A 20,500-nucleotide genomic window follows, 5' to 3' on the forward strand; every position below is an offset into this window, starting at 1 on the left:
GGCACTTTTATATAGGTACATCTGAATTATGATAGCATTCCATAGAACTCTTTAGAATATAAATAGAGCACCTTTATCATCACCAAATACTAAATTTGAAATCACAAATTAATGCATTATTTTCCTCCCTAATAATTACATTTTCAAGAAAATAATTTCCAAATTTGCAATGACAATTCAGCACCAATGAACACAACCTGTGCCCAGAATCAAGATTTCATGAAAAATGGTCAGTTCCAAGTTTGAGTCAGAAAATATACAATGTAAACAAGGGAAAGAAAAAAGTTATCCTAGAGTAAACAAATTATGTCAAAAGACATGGAAGTCAATATGAGGGAGCCCCTACTGCTTAAAAAGCAATAATTTGGGGCTAACATAAAGAACAATAATGGCAACATTTTGCATATTTTTGAATATGCAAAATTCAATGAGTTCACAATGATTCTATTAATAGAAGTAAAACAAACAAAAAACCCAAACAAATAAAAACAAATCTACAACCTATTGGACAACATTGGCAATAAGCTTGCACCTATTTATAAGTCTGAAAACCGGCCATGAAAGAGTATGGCAGATTATTTCCAAAGACTGCCACAATAAAACCATTCCAAACTTGTGTTCATGGTCATTTGATGTATGACTTTACTGTTCCTTCAATAGAGAGGAAGTGTTTCTTTATCCTTATTTCTTTTTGTTGAAGAAGGGAAAGGGCATACTACTGGCTTCACCCATTGTAGCACTAGCAAATGTAAGACAAGCAGATGTGTAAGTAGTACTTGCACATTAGTGCTTATTCTCTTTGGGTTACAGTAGGAACCCTAAGACTACAATGTGAGCAAACTTGAGCTAGTCCTTTTCAAGAAATCCAGAGATTGGAGAATCAATGCCCCTAGCTAAGAGCCTACCATCCACCAGACATGTAAGGAATGCCATCTGTGATCATCCACTCCTCACAGAGCCACCAAACTACTGAAGGAGCACCAGATGACTACAGCCATACTAGTGACCCTGGGCAAGACCAACAGATCTGTTCTTCATAATTTTCCTGAAATCTTTCCCAACTGGAATCACGGAGTTTAAGTTATTTCAATCAAAAGTTAAGTGTTCTTTTGCCTAATTGCTCTGGCTAGAGATTTGAGGACTATTGAGAGTAAAAATGGTAAAAGTGGGTATCCCTGTCTTGTTTCTGTTTTTAGAGGAATGCTTTTAGTTTTTCTCTATTTAGAACAATGTTGGCCTTGGGTTTGTCATACAGCTTTTACAAAGTTAAGGTATGGTCATTTTATTCCTATTTTTTCCTAGTGTTAATCATGAATGGATGCTGTATTTTGTCAAATGCTTTTTCTGTATCCATTGAGATGATCATGTGATTCTTGTCTTTAAGTCTATTGATGTGGTGCATACATTTAGTGATTTCTGTATGTTGAACCAACCGTACATGCCTTGAATGAAACTCACTTGATTATGGTGCACAATCTTTTCAGTGTGTTTTGCCAGCATTTTATTAAGAATTTTTGCATCTATGTTCATCAGGGATATTGGTTTGAAGTCTTCTTTCCTTGTTGTGTCTTTGTCTGGTTTTGGTATAAGGGTGATATTGACTTCATTGAATGAGTTTGGAATGGTTCCCTACTTTTCTATTTCATGGAATAATTGGAGGAGGATTGGTATTAGTTCTTATTTAAAGGTTTGGTAGAACTTGGCTGAGAATCCATCTAGTTCTGAACTTTTATTTTCTGGTAAGTTCTTGATTACTTCTTCAATCTTGTTATTTGAAATTGATCTATTTACATTTTCTATATCCTCCTGGTTCAGTGTAAGTAAGTGTTATGTTTTTAGGAATTTATCAATGTCTTCAGTACTTTCTAACTTAAATAAGTATAGATTTTTCAAAACAGCTTCTGATTATCTTCTGTATTGCAGTAGTGTCTGTGATGATATTTCCATTTTCATCATGGATTTTAGTATTTGCATTTTTAAGGAGTTAAAGTCAGCATACTTCAGTGACACAGCCACATCAATGTTTATTAAAGCTCAATTCACAATAGCTAAATTATGAAAGCAGTCTAGGTGTCCTTCAATAGATGAATGGATAAAGAACATTTGGTATATATACACAATGGAGTATTACTCAGCCATAAAGAAGAATCACTTTATAACATTTGCCAGCAAATGGATGGATCTGAAGACTATCATGCTAAGTTAAGTAAGCAAAAATCAAAGGTAGAATGTTATCTCTGATATTTGGAAGCTAATTCACAATAAAGCAGGTGGTGAGGGGAAGAGTAGATGTGTGGTAAATTAGACAATGGGAATGGAAGATAGGAGCAGGGATAAGTAAAGATAGTAGAATGAATCTGGCATGTACATATATGAAATTTCCCATGTACATATATAAAAACAACACAGAAAATCCCACCACCATGTACATCCATAAGAATGGAACTCTACCATTGGTCTACATGTCTATTTTGGTGCCAATACCATACCATTTTTGTTACTATACTTTGTGGTATAGTTTAAGGTCTGGTATTGTGATGCCTTCTGCTTCACTCTTCTTGCTAAGGATTGCTTTGGCTATTCTGGGTCTCTTGTTTCTCCAAATGAATTTCATGCTTGTTTTTTCTATTTCTATAAGGAATGATGATGGGATTTTAATAGGAATCACATTTAATTTGTATAGTGCTTTGGGTGGTATGGCAATATTTTGACAATATTAATTTTGCCTTTCCAAGAACATGGGAGATCTTTCCATCTTCTAAAATCTTCTTCAATGTCTTTCTTTAGTGTTCTGTAGTTTTCATCATAGAGGTCTTTCACCTCTTTTGTTAAGTTGATTCTCAATTTTTTTTTTTGGAAGCTATTGTGAATGGGGTAGTTTTCAGAGGATTTGTCATTGATGTGTAGACATATATTTGATTTATGGGTATTGATTTTATATCCTGCTACTTTGCTGAATTCATTAATTAATTCTAGTTTTCAGGTGAAGTTTTTTTTGGATTCAGAATCATCTGAATACAGAATCATGTCATTAGCAAATAATGATAGTTTGAATTCTTCTTTTCCTATTTGTATCCCTTTAATTTCTTTTATCTGTTTAATTGCTCTGGCTAGTGTTTCCAGGACTATGTTGAATAGAAGTGGTGAAAGAGGGCATCCCTATCTTGTCCCAGTTTTTAGAGGGAATGTTTCCAATTTTTCGCCATTTAGAATGATGTTGGCTTTGGGTTTAGAGTAGATAGCTTTTACAATGTTGAGGTATGTTCCTATTATCTCCAGTTTTTCTAGTGTTATGAACATGAAAGGGTGCTATATTTTATCAAATTCTTTCTCTGCATCAATTGATATAAGTCTACTGATGTGATGAATTATATTTATTGATTTTCATATATTGAACCAACCTTGCATCCTTGGAATAAACCTCACTTGATTTTGCACTATTTTTTTAATATGATTTTGTATGCGATTTGCCAGAACTTTTTTGAGAAGTTATCTCATACTAGGCAAAGGTACCAAAACCATACATTGGAGAAAAGATAGTCTCTTCAACAAAAGGTGCTGAGAGAACTGGAAATCTATACTCAACAAAATGAAAATAAATCCCTATCTCTAACTATGTGCAAAACTCATAGACCTAGGAATCAAAGACCTAGGAATTAGACCAGAGACCCTGCACCTAATAGAGGAAAAATTAGGCTCAAATCTTCATTATGTTGGATTACGCCCTGATTTCCTAAAGAAGACTCCTAAAACAAAAGAAATAAAATCAATAATTAATAAATGGGGTGGGATAAACTAAAAAGCTTCTTCTCAGTAAAAGAAACAATCAATGAGGTGAAGAGAGAGTCTACATTTTGGGAGCAAATTTTTGTCACACACATATCAGATACAGCAGTAATCTCCAGGATATACACAGAACTCAAAAACCTTACCACACACACACACACAAAAAAAAAAACCCAATTAATAAATGAGCTAAGGAGCTGAATAGACACTTCTCAGAACTTCTAAGATATACATTCAATCAACAAATATATGAAAAAATGTTAAACATCTCAATTAATTACAGAAATGCAAATCAAAACTAAGATTTCATCTCATGCCAGTCAGAATGAGAGTTATCAAGAATACAGACAACAATAAATGTTGATGAGGATATGGAAAAAAAGACACACTCATATATTGCTGGTGGGACTGCAAATTGGTGCAACCAATCTGGAAAGAAGTATGGAGATTCCTTAGGAAACTTGGAATGGAACCACCATTTGACCCAGCTATCCCTCTCTTCGGTCTATACCCAAAGGACTTAAAATCAGCATATTATAGTAACACAGCTACATCAATGTTTATAGCAGCTCAATTCACAATAGCTAAACTGTGGAAGCAACCTAGATGCCCTTCAATAGATGTATGGATAAAGAAACTGTGGTGTATATACACAATGGAATATTACTCAGCATTAAAAGAGAATAAAATTATGCCATTTGCAAGTAAATGGATGGAGTTGGAGAATATCATGCCAAGCAAAGTAAGCCACTACTAAAAAACCAAAGGCCTGATATTCTCTCTGATAATGGATGCTGATCCATAATGGGGTGAGAGGGACATGAGAAAAAATGGAGGAACTTTGATTGGGCAAAGGAGAAGGAGGGGTGACGAAGGGGCATGGGAGCCGGAAAGATGGTAGAATGAGATGGACATCATTACTCTAGGTACATGTCTGACTGCACATATGGTGTGACACTACATTGTGTACAACCCGAGAAATGAAAAGTTGTGCTGAAATTGAATACAATGAATCAAAATACATTCTGCTGTCATATATACCTAATTTAAATGAATAAATTAATTAATAAAAAAGAATGGGATGCTAAATGGATAAGATATATTCCATGCTTGTAGAATTATATCAAAATGGATTCCGATATCATGAATAACTAAAAAGAACCATTTTTTTTTTTTTTAAAGAAAAGTCAGTGTTCAAGGGGCTGGAGAGGTAGATCAGAATTAGAGTGCTTGCCTTGCATATATAAGCCCTGGGTTCAATGCAGTATCAGAAATTGTCTCTAACCAAGATCAGAACTGGTGATGTAGCTCAGGGGTAGAACACTTGCCTAGCACATCAGGCCCTGGGTTCAATTCTCAGTCCTGTGGGAAATTAGTGATCAAATTTTATGAACATAGCTTTTCTAAGGGGAAAAAATCACTTTATTAGATTATCTTATTTTACCATCTTTTTTTCCTTTGGGAAGAAAGAACCACTTACTGGTTGATCAATGTTTTCCCCTTTAATGACAGAAGATGTACAAATACCAGCAAAATTTGCCAATGTGATTTCCTTATCCAAAGTAGTGCTATAAAAGGCCATAAATGTTTTCAAATTTTCCAAGTACTGCCACTTTTGATGGGCAGTTCCATTGTTGTATGGCTTATATTTCTGGAGAAAAAAAGAGAGAAAATATTGTGTCAAATAGACAGGTGAGTTTATGAGATAGCTATAGCAGTCATATTTCATTGCATAAATTCAAAAAGTACAGATAATTATTCATAAATACATTATTCAGTGATAAATATAGCTGATTTTTGGCAATTATATGCATAGATTTTATACTTATAAATATGCATTCTTTGATTTACAAAAATAGAATCACACAATACATACAATTTGAATTGCATTTTTTTCAATTAACAATATTCCATGAACCTTTTTTCAACATTTAAAAAAGATATTATCATTTAATTTCAGGAATATTTTATTTTGCTAATCTCCAATAGTTAAAACATGTATATTGTTTCTTAAAATTTCCCTGCAATGCACAGAGAACAACAAACAGTACTGTAAATAAATCTTTGTATAAATCTATGATAATTTCTTTTTTAAAAAAATATTTTTGTAGTTGTTGATGGACAGAATGCCTTTATTTTAATTGTTTGTTTGTTTATTTATTTATTTATTTAATGTGGTGCTGAGAATTGAACCCAGTGCCTCATGCATGCTAGGAAAGCACTCTACCACTGAGCTCTAGCCCAAGTCTCTATGATAATTTCTTTAGGACAAATTTCTGGAAGAGTTGCTGATAAAAGAAGATTCTATTTTTTGCAGTATTAGGGATTGAATGCACGTCTCACACATGCTAGGTAAGTACTGTACCACTGAGTTGCATCCCAAGTCCAAACTCTGATCATTTTTCAAGATTATGATCTATCACATCGAAATTCTTTCTGGAGAGATCATTTTACTTTATATTTCTAATAGTTGTATATGTATATGAAATAACCCACTTTTCTCATATTCTTGTCCCAAAAGGGTAATATCTTCCCTAAATATGAGCTTAATAAATGAAAAAATAGTACCTTACTGATATTTTACATTTCATTGATATTAAAGGAGACTTTTTCTAAGTACAGTTAAATAATAATAGAAACAAGATATTTACTTTAATTATAAAAGTTGGCTCAAGTATAAGTAAAACATGTTTCAATTTAACAGAATTTTAAAAAGTGGATTAATGCTAATAACTAATCATATCATGACTTCTCAAGGAATTTATAATTTGTAACACTTATATTACCAAGTAGCAGGTTAACAGTAAAGAAGAAAATAAATGAGACTTAAGAACTGATTTTATGGGTCAGAAAACAAAGCCTCTCCCAGAGATCTGGAAAATCAAAGGCTATATTTTCAAGGAACAAGAAAAGATCTAGTAGCATTAATCTAACATGCCTAATTTTTATTACTTTATATGAGCTTGAATATTTTTTTCATAAACTGATTGCTTCAATAAATAAAAATGAAATATTAACAAAGAAAAAAGTCTTGAAAAAGTCTTGAAAGGTGACTCAAATTATCTTGGGATTAAGTTTTTTTTCATATAAAATGAGAACCTCAGGGGAAGACATCCATATCTACAATTTTATGAAACTAAGGAAGGCACTCAATTTGCACCTGCATGAGATTTTATCTTTGATATATACTAAATAGGCATCTGACATAAAATAATGTAAAGTGATGTATACTGTCTCTAAATTTTTAGTCTTTATTTAACATCAGGACAGAAGATTTAATTAAGTTTTGGTATTTGTCCAGATTGCTGTCCCAGTTTTGGATTCAGGGCCTGCAAAACAAGTTGTTTCACTGCTTTTAAACACATGGAATAAAATGTTATTTGGAGACAATACATTCTGCCCAACAAAAAGATGGAAAATACTGTGGAGATGACAGAAAGCAAATGCAGAGCAGGAATACTCCTAAACTCTTTCTCCTCCTAGCATGGAAAACACAGATCCATTTACAAATGTTTTTGGTTATAAGTGGGAATGACAGGAAAATGTGCAAAAAGCACTTCCTAGATCTTTGTCCAAAATTCAAATGAAGCCAGATTTCTCTGGAGTCTCCAAAAATTGTTTGGCTGCTGTAAGCATTTGCAAAACTGTATTAAAAGTATAATGCAAATGGATTGCTTGGTAGACTACCACTATGAGCTCAGGTCCCCAAAAGACCTCCCTATACAGGTTACCTTTCTCCAGTTACCAAGAAAGGGGGCCTTGCATATGTCCTTGATGACTGAATTTGGGTGCATTTAATAGCCATTCACTTGACTGCATCCAGACTACCACTATGAGCTCAGGTCCCCAAAAGACCTCCCTATACAGGTTATCTTTCTCCAGTTACCAAGAAAGGGGGCCTTGCATATGTCCTTGATGACTGAATTTGGGTGCATCTAATAGCCATTCACTTGACTGCATCCACTACTTGACTGCCGTGTTTACTTAACAGTAAATTCTGTGAATTTTGTTGAGACCATTTCTCATGCTTGCCTTTGGATTTGATTTCAGTAACTAGCACAGTTCCTGACATGCGGCAAGCTCACAATCACCATCTGTTGGATTAAACTAAATTAAGAGATACATGAACATGCTCAATTTGAAAACTAGGCAGACTATTACAAATATTTTAACAATGACATTCAAGGTAGCATTCTATGACAGCCATTCTTTAGCTCCACAAAAAGGAGACATTTATTTCAATTTAATTAAAGGGCCATGATTACATGTTAGTATATACATATCTTACCTGAACAATAACTGGATAGCCACAGGCTTCATTTCTAGCCTTGGTCATAGACACTGCCAGCACAAGGTCAGGGTTACTTGCCAGGTGAAAAGTCCTTAAGAAAATAGGATTAGTCACATTATCAAGCAGTGTGACCAGATTAGATTCCTTTCATGCCACTTATCAATGTATTGCCCCTCAGCTCCAAACATGCTCCCTGATAACAGATAATGCTTTATTTCTCCCTTATGGTTGGCAGGATGTTGAACTTTGTTGGTAAAGAATGCTAGAAGAACACAGCAAGAAGAAGGGGCTCTCTTGCTCTTTATGTCTGCTGCGTGAGGTCAGCTCATGGAAGTGAAGGAATCCAGCAATGCTGTGCTCCAACCAGGTGCCCCTATCACAGTCTGCCCACACTCTGAGGACCCTGGCCTGCTTGGTGGCAACCTGGTTATTGCCCTCCCAACATGGATGCCACATGCTTCAGGGCCTCTTGTTAACCACCATCCTTATCCCGTTTGCATGCCAGTGTGCCCAGCAACTAGTCACACTCCCACATATGTTTCAGAGGATTGCTTCCTGTTTGCCTAGCAACCACACACCAACTATAGCCAGGCACACAGTACAATTTCTCTGCCATCCATGGAAGGGTGCTATACTACATGCCTCTTACAATGAAGTCTAAACCCCAACCTTAGAGGAGGTCCCCATCCCAAATTTATTCTTTCTTGTGTATTCTCCCTCAGCCTAGGGTAATGTGTATATTATATAATATAGACATCTATATCTAAAATTTTGTTAAACCAATTAAGGTATTACATTTATATCTGTATTAGGTTTCATTCATTGTGATCTGTGTTAACGAGACACCTTGCTGGGTGCTGTGGTGTATGTCTGTAATCCCAGTAACTTGGAAGGCTGAAGCAGGAGGATCACGAGTTCAAAGCTAGCCTCAGCAAAAGTGCATGCTAAGCAACTCAGTGAGACTCTTTCTCTAAATAAAATACAAAATAGGGCTGGGGATGTGGCTCCATGACCGAGTGCCTCTGAGTTCAATCCCCAGTACCAAAAAAAAAAAGGGGGAGGGAGGTGGAGAGCCATGAGAGCCAACCTCTTGGTAGCTGTATGGGTTTAACAATTATTTGATTCATTTTTTTCATCTGTAATATGGGATAATGGCGCATAAGGTGGAAATTAAATGAGTTGATGCAAATAAAAATGCATAGAATACTACAAGGTATTTAACATCTAAATATTAGATATTATTATTAATGGTTGTGGCTCCTTTATATTTTTCCTTTAAGTTCTTTTGTCCAAAGGCACTTTTCCTAAAAGTCCAAAATACATGTTGAATTTTAAAAGTGATCTTAATTGGAGCTAACATAAAATCTCTTTAATGGTAAAGCAAAATGAAAATTATTGAATTAAATTTTTGAATTCACTTCCTCGTAACACTTAAAACCCAAATAAACGAAACATTCAAGGCTTTTATGTATATAGAAAGCCAATTCTTTATTGCTGCCAACATGGTTACATTAGAGACCAATGGTCATTCCTATTGTGGAAATTATAACTCATGCTGAATACAAAATGTAATGATGTGGGAATAAAGGGAATAAGGTACAAAAGGATCCATTAAAAAAGTAACCCACTTGAATCTAAAGTATGAAATATGATATGTCAAGAGCTATGTAATGTTTTGAACAACCAATAAAAAATCTAATATAGTCTTCCTTTAAAGACTTAAAGAATTCCAAAATAAAATTTAAGTTTATTAACATAAAACAATACATTTTCATCACAAAGAATTTATAAAGTACTGGAAAATACAGTAAAACCCATAATAGAGCTTTAAAATTCACTCATAGTCCTAAATGACAACCACTATTAATCAAATAGTATATTTGTTCCTCCATTGTTGGTTGATGAGTTATCATTTTAAATCCAAAATGGATATTCAATTTTATAAAAACCTTTTCAGCATCTGTGAAGACTGAACACTGTTAGAGAGCTAGAATTTCACACTGTTCATCTCTGGGGCCTCAAAAGGTTGCGCAGTTTGCATCTTGCATTTTTATTGGCACTCAGTAGAATTATTCAAATAAATGTGTGATTGTTTATTTCCTTTAATGACCTACTGAGGTGTCAAGACTAATGAGCTCACTCTTGATATTTTTGCTTCCTAGAGTAAATGCCACTGTCTCTCTCATGCTTTGATGCCAGGCTCAGCTGTTATAATTTAGGTTTTCTTTTCCTTTTTGAATAGTACGGTTGACAGGCACTTGTCCATTGCAGAGGAGTACTATTTTGCAGGAAGCCGAGCTTATAGATTTCCACATAAAGCCTCCTGTGTGCTAGACAGCAAGGAGGAAACGCTCTATAGCTCAGCAATATCAAGCATGATTCGAAGGCCTCTTTCATTAACCCATGGTACGAGTGCAGACAGGTCACTTAATCTCTTTGTCCATCAGTTAGTTTATCTTGTTTTGTAATCAAGACTCAAAGATCTCTTTCAGCTCCAAATTCCACAGCACTGCATTTTCTCTTATGTAATTTTAAGTCCCACTGAGGGGACTTTTGTCCCTGAGGATTTTCTCATATTTCCCTTAAGAGACTAAATGATTGATTTAGATTTTGTGACAGTTGAAAATAAAGGAAAGATGCCATATTATCTGCAAAGCTGACCAGACCATTCTTCTGTGTGGCTGGAAACAAAACAAGTGTGTCTCAACACTCCCCTGTTACCTTCCAGGGTCTCCTCACTGGTTTCTGGCACTGCCAGCCTAGATTGTGTGTTATGCCCTCAAGGCTTGGTTCTCAGTCATAGTCTCACATAAGAGGTTTTATTGATAATTGCATAAGATAGCAGACTTCCTACATATTTTCTCTTTGAAATAAGTGGCCAAAATAAAAAAGTAATTCAAGACCTGAAAGACTGAATGGAAAGTCTAAAGGTACAAAATTCTTGGCACAGTGATAGTCACTGGTACCTTCCATTATGCTGGCACTGAGTTACTTTACCTTCTTTTTATACAAATTCTGGATGGGCAGTTTCCTCCCCAGATGCTGGCTTATTATTTGGGCAAAATATGGAGGAGAAAAAAATTATTAATTTAAATGTATTTTCTACATGTTTCTATCTTGTAGTATACATAAGCAAAGATATTATAGTCCTCACTAGCTTATCAGAAAAAAATGGATTTCCATGCTCAATTACATGAAAGGAAAAAACGCAATAAAACAAGAGAAAAATGTATATGAAAGCTCAGAATTAGTGTCACTATGCAGACAGGCTTCTACCACAAGACACATATTACCCTAAATCATTCCCACACTCATCATGCAAAACCTCCTCTGCCCTGTGTGTCTCTTGAAGGTGATTCATGCACTCATGAGCAAATCCTATTCCAATGGCCAACACCCTACAGCTCCATGTCCTCTCTCTAGACCCAAAATTTCTGATGAGGGATCCATCAATATTAATATCTCCCTCCCACCAACTACCTCTCTCTTTTGTGGCTTGACATGGGAAGACCTAAAGATGAAATGTCGTACAATGTTCTGGAAAGTGAAAGCAACTGGAAAGGACTTTTGTCTAACCCCTGGTTAGTTTTTCCAAAGTAGTGCTGCTCATGAACCAACAATTCAGTCTTAGACAAAGTTTTCTTTCTGTTTTTTCTTCCACTGCTTTCTCTACATCACTCAAAAATGAACAGAATTTGGAACTAGAGCTCTCTTCCAATGAACAATTATTTCTGGGCCAAAATTCACTGTGTTTGACTCTCTCTTGTCTTAGAGTCAGTTGCTTATTCCCCATGTATGTCCACCAGCAATGCTCAAATTTCAATTTAGGATAGGCAGCAATCAACTCTATCTCTACTGTAATACAGAAAGATGAGGCAGTAAGATGTATTGCAAAATAAAGACTTGGGATAGCACCAGGACATCAACTCCATAAGGCCAAGAATTTTTATCTCTTTTATTCTTTGCTGAAGCACCAGCCCCTAAGGCACTGCCCTTAATATTCCTTTGCAAATGAAAGAATGAGTGCTGCTCCTGTATAGCAAACCACTCCTAGGAAAAATACTGCTATTCTAGCTCCTCACTGCAAAACCATTTAACCCAGGCATATGGGGCAAAGGAACACAGGCACAAGATCTGACCACACAGTTGACATCCCAGTCTTCTCTAAGATAAGGCAAGACTATGGAGGGTTCAGTTGACATCCCAGTCTTCTCTAAGATAAGGCAAGACTATGGAGGGTTCCTTGCTAGGGTTTTAGTTCATCTCAGAAGGTGAAAAGGCTCCTTCCCTGCCTGAGCCAAGCTGGAGGCTGCCTCCTGCTGAATGAGGTTTGTGCAACTTCTCTCAAAGTGCTGATTTATAAGCCTTGAAGATTGCAGATCTTTCAAGAATCCAGTGAAAGTCACAGCTCTCCCAGAAAGAAAAAGTGTGCACAGATGACCAATACTGTTTGAAATAGAAAGTTTAGTGGTCTGTTTTCAGAATATAGTATTTAGCCTTAATTGGGATGAAGATTCAATGGTAGCCATTTTAATTATAGCTCTTCCCTTTGCCTGCCCCAAATTCAAAATTAGTTAATCACACAGATTATAATCTCAGGTTTCTCCCATCAGGGAGAAAAGCAGGTGGACTGCCCACCCAAGTGCACTTACTAGCCAGGGCACACCCTTCTGGCAGAAGTAAAGTTTGCTTTGCTCATCCACTTCCAAGCATGTGTTTGATTTTGGGCAGCAGCTTGGTATTTCTAACAATATACTTTGTACAGTATTTCAAGTGATTTGAAGAGACCCCTGAAGCCCCACAATTTAACACTAATGGTAAAATTTGAAACAAAACTCCCTCAAAACAGGGAGTTAATTTCTTTCTTATTAAAGAAATGTTCAAATATGCACAAAAACAAAGAGAAATGTTTAATGGTCTCATGGACCCAGAAACTAACAACACCCTACTATGCTGGTTTCATCATTCATCTCGACTTTCAAATTTAAATTTTGACTAGAATATTTAAAATAAACCTGAAATAACTTGCAATTTTATCTCTAAATACTACAATAGCTAACCAACTGACCAAGACTTTTCTTTACTTTTTTTAGCATAAGCATTAAACCATTATTATATCAAAAAATGATTAACAATTTCTTTTTTGTTGTTGTTATAGTTGAACACAATACCGTTATTTATTTATTTTTATGTGGTGCTGAGGATAGAACCCAGTGCCTCACATGGGTGAGGTGAGCACTCTACCACTGAGCCTCAGCCCCAGCCCAACACTTTTTGAATATCATGAGATAGCCGGGTTTAGATTTTTCCTAACTGCCTCAGAAATATGTTTTTTTTTCAGTTTTTTGAATCTGGATCTAAGGCCAGACATTTAATTAGACTAATGTATTTTCTAAGATAAGAATTATTTTTTACTGTGTGATTATAAGCCACATCAGTTGGTTATTTTATGAAGGAAAATATAGATGAAGTAAGGAAGACATATGTCTGGGCAAAGACAGGGATTGAGTTAAAACACCAAAAAATTTTAAAATTTGGGCCTTTCTAAAAGAATTCTCATTTGATTGCATTATATCATAAAGATAAATTAGATAAGAGTCTAATCTTAAGTCCAATGGCCAGGTAAAATTATGTACCCAGTAGATCAGATTGAGCATTTCTTATCAGAATCTAATGTCAGATAAATTATATGTAGCTTACCTAGCATTTATATTTCTCTCTCTTCTTTAGCTAGGATAAGAAAATATCAAATTAAATAGAAAATCCAAAGCCCTCAATAATATCCTTGCTTGCTCTGTGGGGACCATGCCTGACCTCTTAGGCTCCCATTCACCTTTTGATATATCAACCCTTGAATATAATGTGTTTACCTGCTGTCCTCTTTGTATATCCAGCGTTGATGATTATCATCAGATTTCTTCTCCACCAAAACCACTTCGGTACCCGAATGGAGGTCAGAGCTTTGTAACCCCAAAACAAGCTGAGGAGCAGCATGGCTTATAATTTGCCCATCTCTGTATTCAAACTGCTGACGGGAAACCTTCTGCAATTTGGCCTGCTTTGGAGAATGGCTGAGATAAAGAAAACTCCCATCAGTGTAGGAAAATGTCCCAAGCATTTGATGCACCAGAGATGGTAAGTTGCACTGGTGAGAACCCCACTATGAGTCGTGTTAACTGTACCATGGTGCACATCCCACAGAACAAAAGCAACGTTAGCACTGCACTTCTAAACAGACGCAAAAAAACAGAATTCTGAGTTTATTTTGTAACAGAAATAAATATTTGTCCAAGGAAACTCATAAGAAATTCATCAACAAAGAGAAAAAAGTTCAGTTGAAGAAGCAATTTAGTTAAAGAGGAAAAAGTGAAAATCAGATAAAAAGTAGGAGAAGAAGGAGCATGTAGAATAAAAACAGTGAAACAAAGGAGTTCTGTTCAAATTATGATCCTTTCCATTCACTATCTATAGTCTCCATGCCTTTCAGTTTTCCCTGACAATTCACAGGATATCATAACGTAAAATAATGATATATTAATAAATCAGTCTAAAGGGGTCTCTTAAGGATCTCAAAGCATTAAGCAGACTTGTTAAACATGTTAAATATCAAAATGCTGGCAATTAAATTAATCTAAAGAAATCTATGAAGCCTCTACTATGTGCATGGTTAAGTACTGTTAAAAGTGCCCAAGCTGTTGCATATTCCAGTAACTGCTTACAATGTTAAAAAGCAAATGTCTAAGGATTATGAAATAATAAAAAGTACTATTGTTTTCTGTAATTTCATTGAGTGGTAACCAGAAAAAAAAATTTAAAAAGAAGAAACTGCATTTTACTACACACTTATTCACAAACTCACCCACTCATTCAACAAATATATAGGCCCTATGTTGGAGGAAAAGTTGGATGTTTAGTAGAAAAGACACCATGATGACCAAGAAATATACTACACTGCACAAAATGAATTTAAGGGGAAAGAAACTTCCCACAAGCACTCATGAGTAGTGTCATAAAAAATGTAAGACAAAAATGTGCATGTTGGTAGAAAGAGAGGCTAACAGCAGTGAAAACACTCAGGAATGTGCTTGTCTCAAAGTGAGAGAACCCAAGACTGGGAAGAATCCTCTAACAAGAATCCTTTGCAACTTTTTACCTGTGTTTCTTTTGTGGTTCCACATTTTCAAAGAGTTCTTTCATTTTCTTTGGAAGACTGACATCCTTATCAAAGTCCTGCGAAGTATTCTGCCAGGCATACCTGAGAAGCGTGTGACAAGCTTCCATTCGGAGGTGGGCTCTTGCATGTGAATCTCTATCAAGGTTCAAAAGTAAAAGCAAGTCTAAGAATTCTGATTTGTGATCAGAGAATTTTCTCTGAGGAGTAGTTAATCATAGCCTGATCCACTATAGTTGATCAACCATAGGATACTGGGGGAATCTATAAATCACATTTCCATCTTAATGCTAGAAATTTGCATGTTACTAATTTATAATTTAAATCTTTTAATATAAGGCAATAAATAAAATCCTTCATTCACATAATAAACAACATTCATCTTTGTTATATTTATGAAGAAAACGTGGGGCCATGTGTATATTTCAAAATGTAGGAAGATAAGACTACTCAGCAGTTTGAGAAATTCATAACGGGACATCTCCTGCCTGCCCTGTAAGTGGGTCATAATTCTGTCTGGAACAGTGGAGTCTAGATTTCTGGGTTCTATGAAGTTTATTCAATAGACTGTGTTAAGAAATTTTAATTAAATTTTTCTCCCAAAAGAAAAAATATAGAAAGACTCAAATTGCATCTGTACATATGTGCCAGCTTTTAGTAGAGACTAATACACTGAAACATTAGAATAAACAGTCAGACTTTGAATAATTGAGCCAAACTTCCAACTTAAGACAACCATATGAATGGGAGCAGTAGCCACTGTACAGATCCATATATATTAAGTTCCAGGCTGCTGTTGAGAGCACATTTGCTCTGAGCAGGATCATAGCAATATGAGGGCTACTCAGCTGAAAGCAGGGAAAACACACAGGCAAAGCAGCAAACATATTTCATCCGTCTAAATATGCACATGTGTAAATAAAGTTCTCTGGGGCAGACTGTGATCACCAAGGTGCTGGTGATAATTTGATGTAACTACAAGCATTATCAAGTTACCAAAATCTTTAGGGACAATTCCTGTGCTAGCAGAGCTGACTGTACACTTTTCGAATGTAACAGCAACATTGCATGTAAATATGAAACTGGAGGGTAATAATGACTGCCCGCCTCATTCAGAACTGCAGTGCAAGCTTCCCAAAGCAAAATCTTCCTAACAGTTGAACAACAACAGTGCCATCTTGCGTTAGAAAGGGAAAACACAGCTTTCCCATCAACTCCATTTCTTGGAGCAAGGAAAAAAAGTCATTCTTAGTTTTAACAAAGTTAGCAAGGTGTAGACAAGATTCTTCCTCTACATCCAGGTATTGAATTTTCTTATTTGGAAATTATATACAAGATCTTGAGCTTCTGAAAGTGAAGTATAGTCAAATCAATTTAGGAACAGTCATTTTTAAATTCATCTTTTTAAAATTAATTAATTTTTTCATTTGTTCATTCATTCATAAAGCTAGCCATTTATTCTTCATTCCTTTAACCAATATTTGTTGAATATTTATAATATTCAAGCACATAATTCTAAGAGTTGGAGATATAGTGATGAACAAAATAGCCAAGTTCTTGAGTTCATGGTGCTTCTATTCAAGTGGAAAAAAGAGAGACAATAGATAAATGCTTAAGTAAACAAAGTATGTGCCATAAGTGGATAAAATGAAATATTGCAAAGGAAATTCCCTGTTGTTTTAAGTTGAGACCTATACAATGGAAAGTCTCCGGCTATGTATTAATCTAGAGAAAAAGCACTGTAGGCAGAGAAAAGAACAAATGGAAAGGTTTTGAATCAAGAATGAGTCTGTCCATTTGTGTAACGAAAGACAAAAGATGTTACAGACAGGAAGTAAGTGATTGGAAAGGTAGTACCAGATGAGGAGGGCAAGGCCTATTCCTGTAATTTGGTGAAGAATTGAGACTATTCCCCCAAGCTCTGTTCCAAAAGATTTTTTCCCCCACCCCACAAAGCATCAATGCAGAGGTTAGTGTTCCCAGAGTTTCTTTTCCATTGCGCTTCTTGTTATTTTTACCAGACATTGTACACACACAAACCAACAATAAAAAGGTTCCTTGTAGAATCATGTTCTCTCCTCTCACCTAATAGATAGACCTCCTTAAATCATCCCAATTTTCAAATATGCAAAAAATCTCCAAACAAACATATTTAAGGAATTCTGGAGGAAATCTCACAATGACTTACTAAAGTAAGTTAAAAGAACTAGTGAAAGTTAGCCTGGAAGAAAGATAATCCAGTGAATTGATGAATAAGAACATAAAGGCTGTCAAACAGAAGATGAAAGAGCATAGACCATGAAAGAGATGAAGCCATGGGATGGAGGTGACCTAAATAGTTGATTATTTAAACATTAGACTAGTGAGTTTCCTGCTGCTGTGTGTGTTCAAGAAGAGGCTGTAGCAAAACAGTCTGCTTGGAATGATCAGGAGAGGCCAGCAATGTGTTCTGAATGGACTCAATCACTTTTCACCGCAAAGACTCCATATCCTGATGAAATCTTGATTCTGAACATTGAAAATCTTTTAGTCAAAGATGTTTCTTTGTTTTTTCTTTATTTTTTTTCTAGTGCAGACTAATAACTCAGAGGCTAGATAAAACGTTTTTTTTTTTTTCTTTTGTACTTGCCACAGGGAACTTAAATTGTTATATGTTATCTGCACAAAGAGAGCACCCCAGTGGTTCACTGTGATCTCTAGAATCTAAATGGCATTGCCCAGTAGGGCCAGTCTAGAAGGAACTAAGCAACCTGCCTCCCAGGTTGAACAGTTCTGACAATGGTAGCCACAAAAATGGTTCCAGTCACCCTCTCAGCTGAGAGGAGTGTTTTTTAGGAGTACTGAGGATTTAGGGCACTGAGAAGGATGAATGCCAAGACACACTGGTATGTCAGCCATGATCCCAGTCTTCCCCATTGGATATAATTTTTATGTACCAGTTTGCATTGTTAAGGGCCTTTGCAATGGTTAATAACAGGTCTTCCACCTCATTTTCTATTCAGAGGGTGCATTCTTTAGAAGAAAAATGAAAGGGAATGTTAGGGAAGTCTGTGGTCAATTCCCTAACTATTGTGGAAGATGCTCTATAGGACAAATTATTCTTTGAAAAATGCCTTCTGGTGCTTTTGTTAATGTCATGATAGGAACAAATGAATCACTCATCAAAATCAGGAAATGTTGTTCCTAAAATGGAAGTGATACTCTTACAATTCATAGGAATAGTCTTTTAAAAACAGTTTGTAACAGTGATAATTAATTTTCACAATTACTGCAATGGTAATTGATGAAGTATTTTTGGTTTTATAATTTGGACTCAGACATTCCTTTGTTCATTTGTTAAATGATGATTAAAGTCTATTAATATGCTCTTCACAGAGCACATGTGACAGAATCCTTTCCTTCAATGAATTCCCTAGTTGGCGGGGAAGGGTGACCAACAGGGTAGGAACTGATAAGCCCATTGCTACAGATAATCATTGCTGTGATTGATCTCATTGATGAAGGGTCATTCTACAGATGAATACAAGGCAAGTAAATGCACTTTGGGTGAAAAGAAATTAACACATGACTCAGAGACCTGCAACAGAACATAAATGGAATGTGCCACATTCGGGCGACACCTTTTTGCTATGCAGCTAGAGCTTGGCATTCATGTGGCAGGAAAAAAAGCCAAGAAAGTATGCATGGGTCGCAAAAGATGGTCAATAACAGGCATGGGCGAGGGTAGGAAGAGCTTAGAATTCCAGAACAATTTTTTTTTTTTTTTTTTTGTCTATCTGCAATAGGTAGCCATTGAAAAACTATGAAAAATATTATATATTAGAAAGATAATTGACCACAGATTGCATGTAAGGGTGAGCTGGAAGGAGACATTATGGAGATAGAGGTCAATCAGAAAGATGTTTCACTCTGAGTCCAATGATAAATGTATATTAACATGAATCTAACTTGAACATATGTTAGGGAAGAAATTTAATTGTTCCTAAAGTCAATGTTGATGGATATGAAACAAGAATTCCTTAAATAAATGTGCATAATGCTAAAATTCTAGTCCTTAAAATATAGTAACATTGTAACAATATTACTGAGAGTAGATCATTCTGATGGTTGAACAATGAAATTCTCATTCCATGCTTTTGTCAGAAAACTAATTACATTCAAGCTCTTCACCAGATCTCACTTTCACTAACTTGGCATGGGTTTCCTGCATGGGCGCTGTGCTTTTATCAGGCTAATGAACTGAGTTCAAAACAGCAGCCTGGTAGTTTTTCTGGCTACAATGATTACTTACAAGATTTCTCTGGAAGCATCAGCTCTTGTTGAAGCATCAGTTTGCATTTGCTTTTCCTCTGTTTCTTCAACTTGCTTCTCTTCTCCAAAAATTGCTATGGGTTTTTGCACAGCAAGCTTGCCTCCAGCCACAATGTCGCTTTGGACTTCTAAAACAAGAGCTGAGCAGAAATGCACAAATTGCAAGGACACATTAGTTATGACCACAGAGCACCAGGAATTTGAAAACACATACTAACATGCAAATACAAAAAAAATCCAGCCATTTGTTCTAATCAGAGGTTGCTTTTAAACTATGAATTTGAATTTCATTTAATTTAATGTTAGCAGATTTTTCCCTCTCAAGATATTATTATTCAAAACTACCTAAAATAGGTCTTTCAAAAATGTGTTAATTATTCTATATTCTAATTCCGAAAATGGGCTACAGTATTTAGATACATGTCTCTAGATCATTCTCTGCGTTTCAAACTCATCAGTGAAAATCCCAGTGCCTTGAGAGACACATGCAAAGCTTTACCGCACAGTTTTTGATACATGTGATAGGGCTAATGTCTTCAATTACATTATTTTATTATCCTTTTTTCTTTCTGTATATAAAGTAAGGATCGCAGGGAAATTAGAGATGCTACAATGGGGAAGCAAAAGTCCAAAGATAGTTTTGGACATTCAAACACCTGACAATAGCCATGTAAGTCAGGATGATACAACCGTGATTTGTGATTTTTTCCAAAAGCCTTTTGCTCCTATTTAGTATGTAAAGGATTTAACCTGGAGGAAAACACACACACACACACACACACACACACACACACACACACACACACCATTTATGGGCCTGAGAGAATTAGAGGCAGAAGACAGAAAAACCATAAAATCACAGGGAATCCTGCCTCTCCCTATAGGCTTCACTTTGAGTACCTTAGTTGTCTGTGCAAACATTGAGGACACTGCCCATTGTT

The 20,500-nt window shown here is 35.6% G+C and overlaps 1 protein-coding gene across 1 annotated transcript in view; it reads right to left on the reverse strand.

Moving 5' to 3' along the window:
* The window catches only part of Dcdc1 (doublecortin domain containing 1), a 59,145-nt gene extending 39,500 nt beyond the window's left edge, over nucleotides 1-19,645 (reverse strand). Inside the window, exons 1-5 of the mRNA XM_076844297.2 lie at nucleotides 19,540-19,645; nucleotides 15,231-15,386; nucleotides 13,948-14,148; nucleotides 8,075-8,168; nucleotides 5,267-5,437 (exon numbers count right to left, since the gene is read on the reverse strand). Coding sequence (XP_076700412.2) covers nucleotides 5,267-5,437; nucleotides 8,075-8,168; nucleotides 13,948-14,148; nucleotides 15,231-15,386; nucleotides 19,540-19,586 — 669 coding nt within the window. The 5' untranslated portion in view covers nucleotides 19,587-19,645. The remainder of the gene's footprint in view (nucleotides 1-5,266; nucleotides 5,438-8,074; nucleotides 8,169-13,947; nucleotides 14,149-15,230; nucleotides 15,387-19,539) is intronic.
* Nucleotides 19,646-20,500: the final 855 nt, after the last annotated feature.

Source organism: Callospermophilus lateralis, chromosome 2 (assembly GCF_048772815.1).
Source record: "Callospermophilus lateralis isolate mCalLat2 chromosome 2, mCalLat2.hap1, whole genome shotgun sequence".
Taxonomy (NCBI): Eukaryota; Metazoa; Chordata; class Mammalia; order Rodentia; family Sciuridae; genus Callospermophilus; species Callospermophilus lateralis.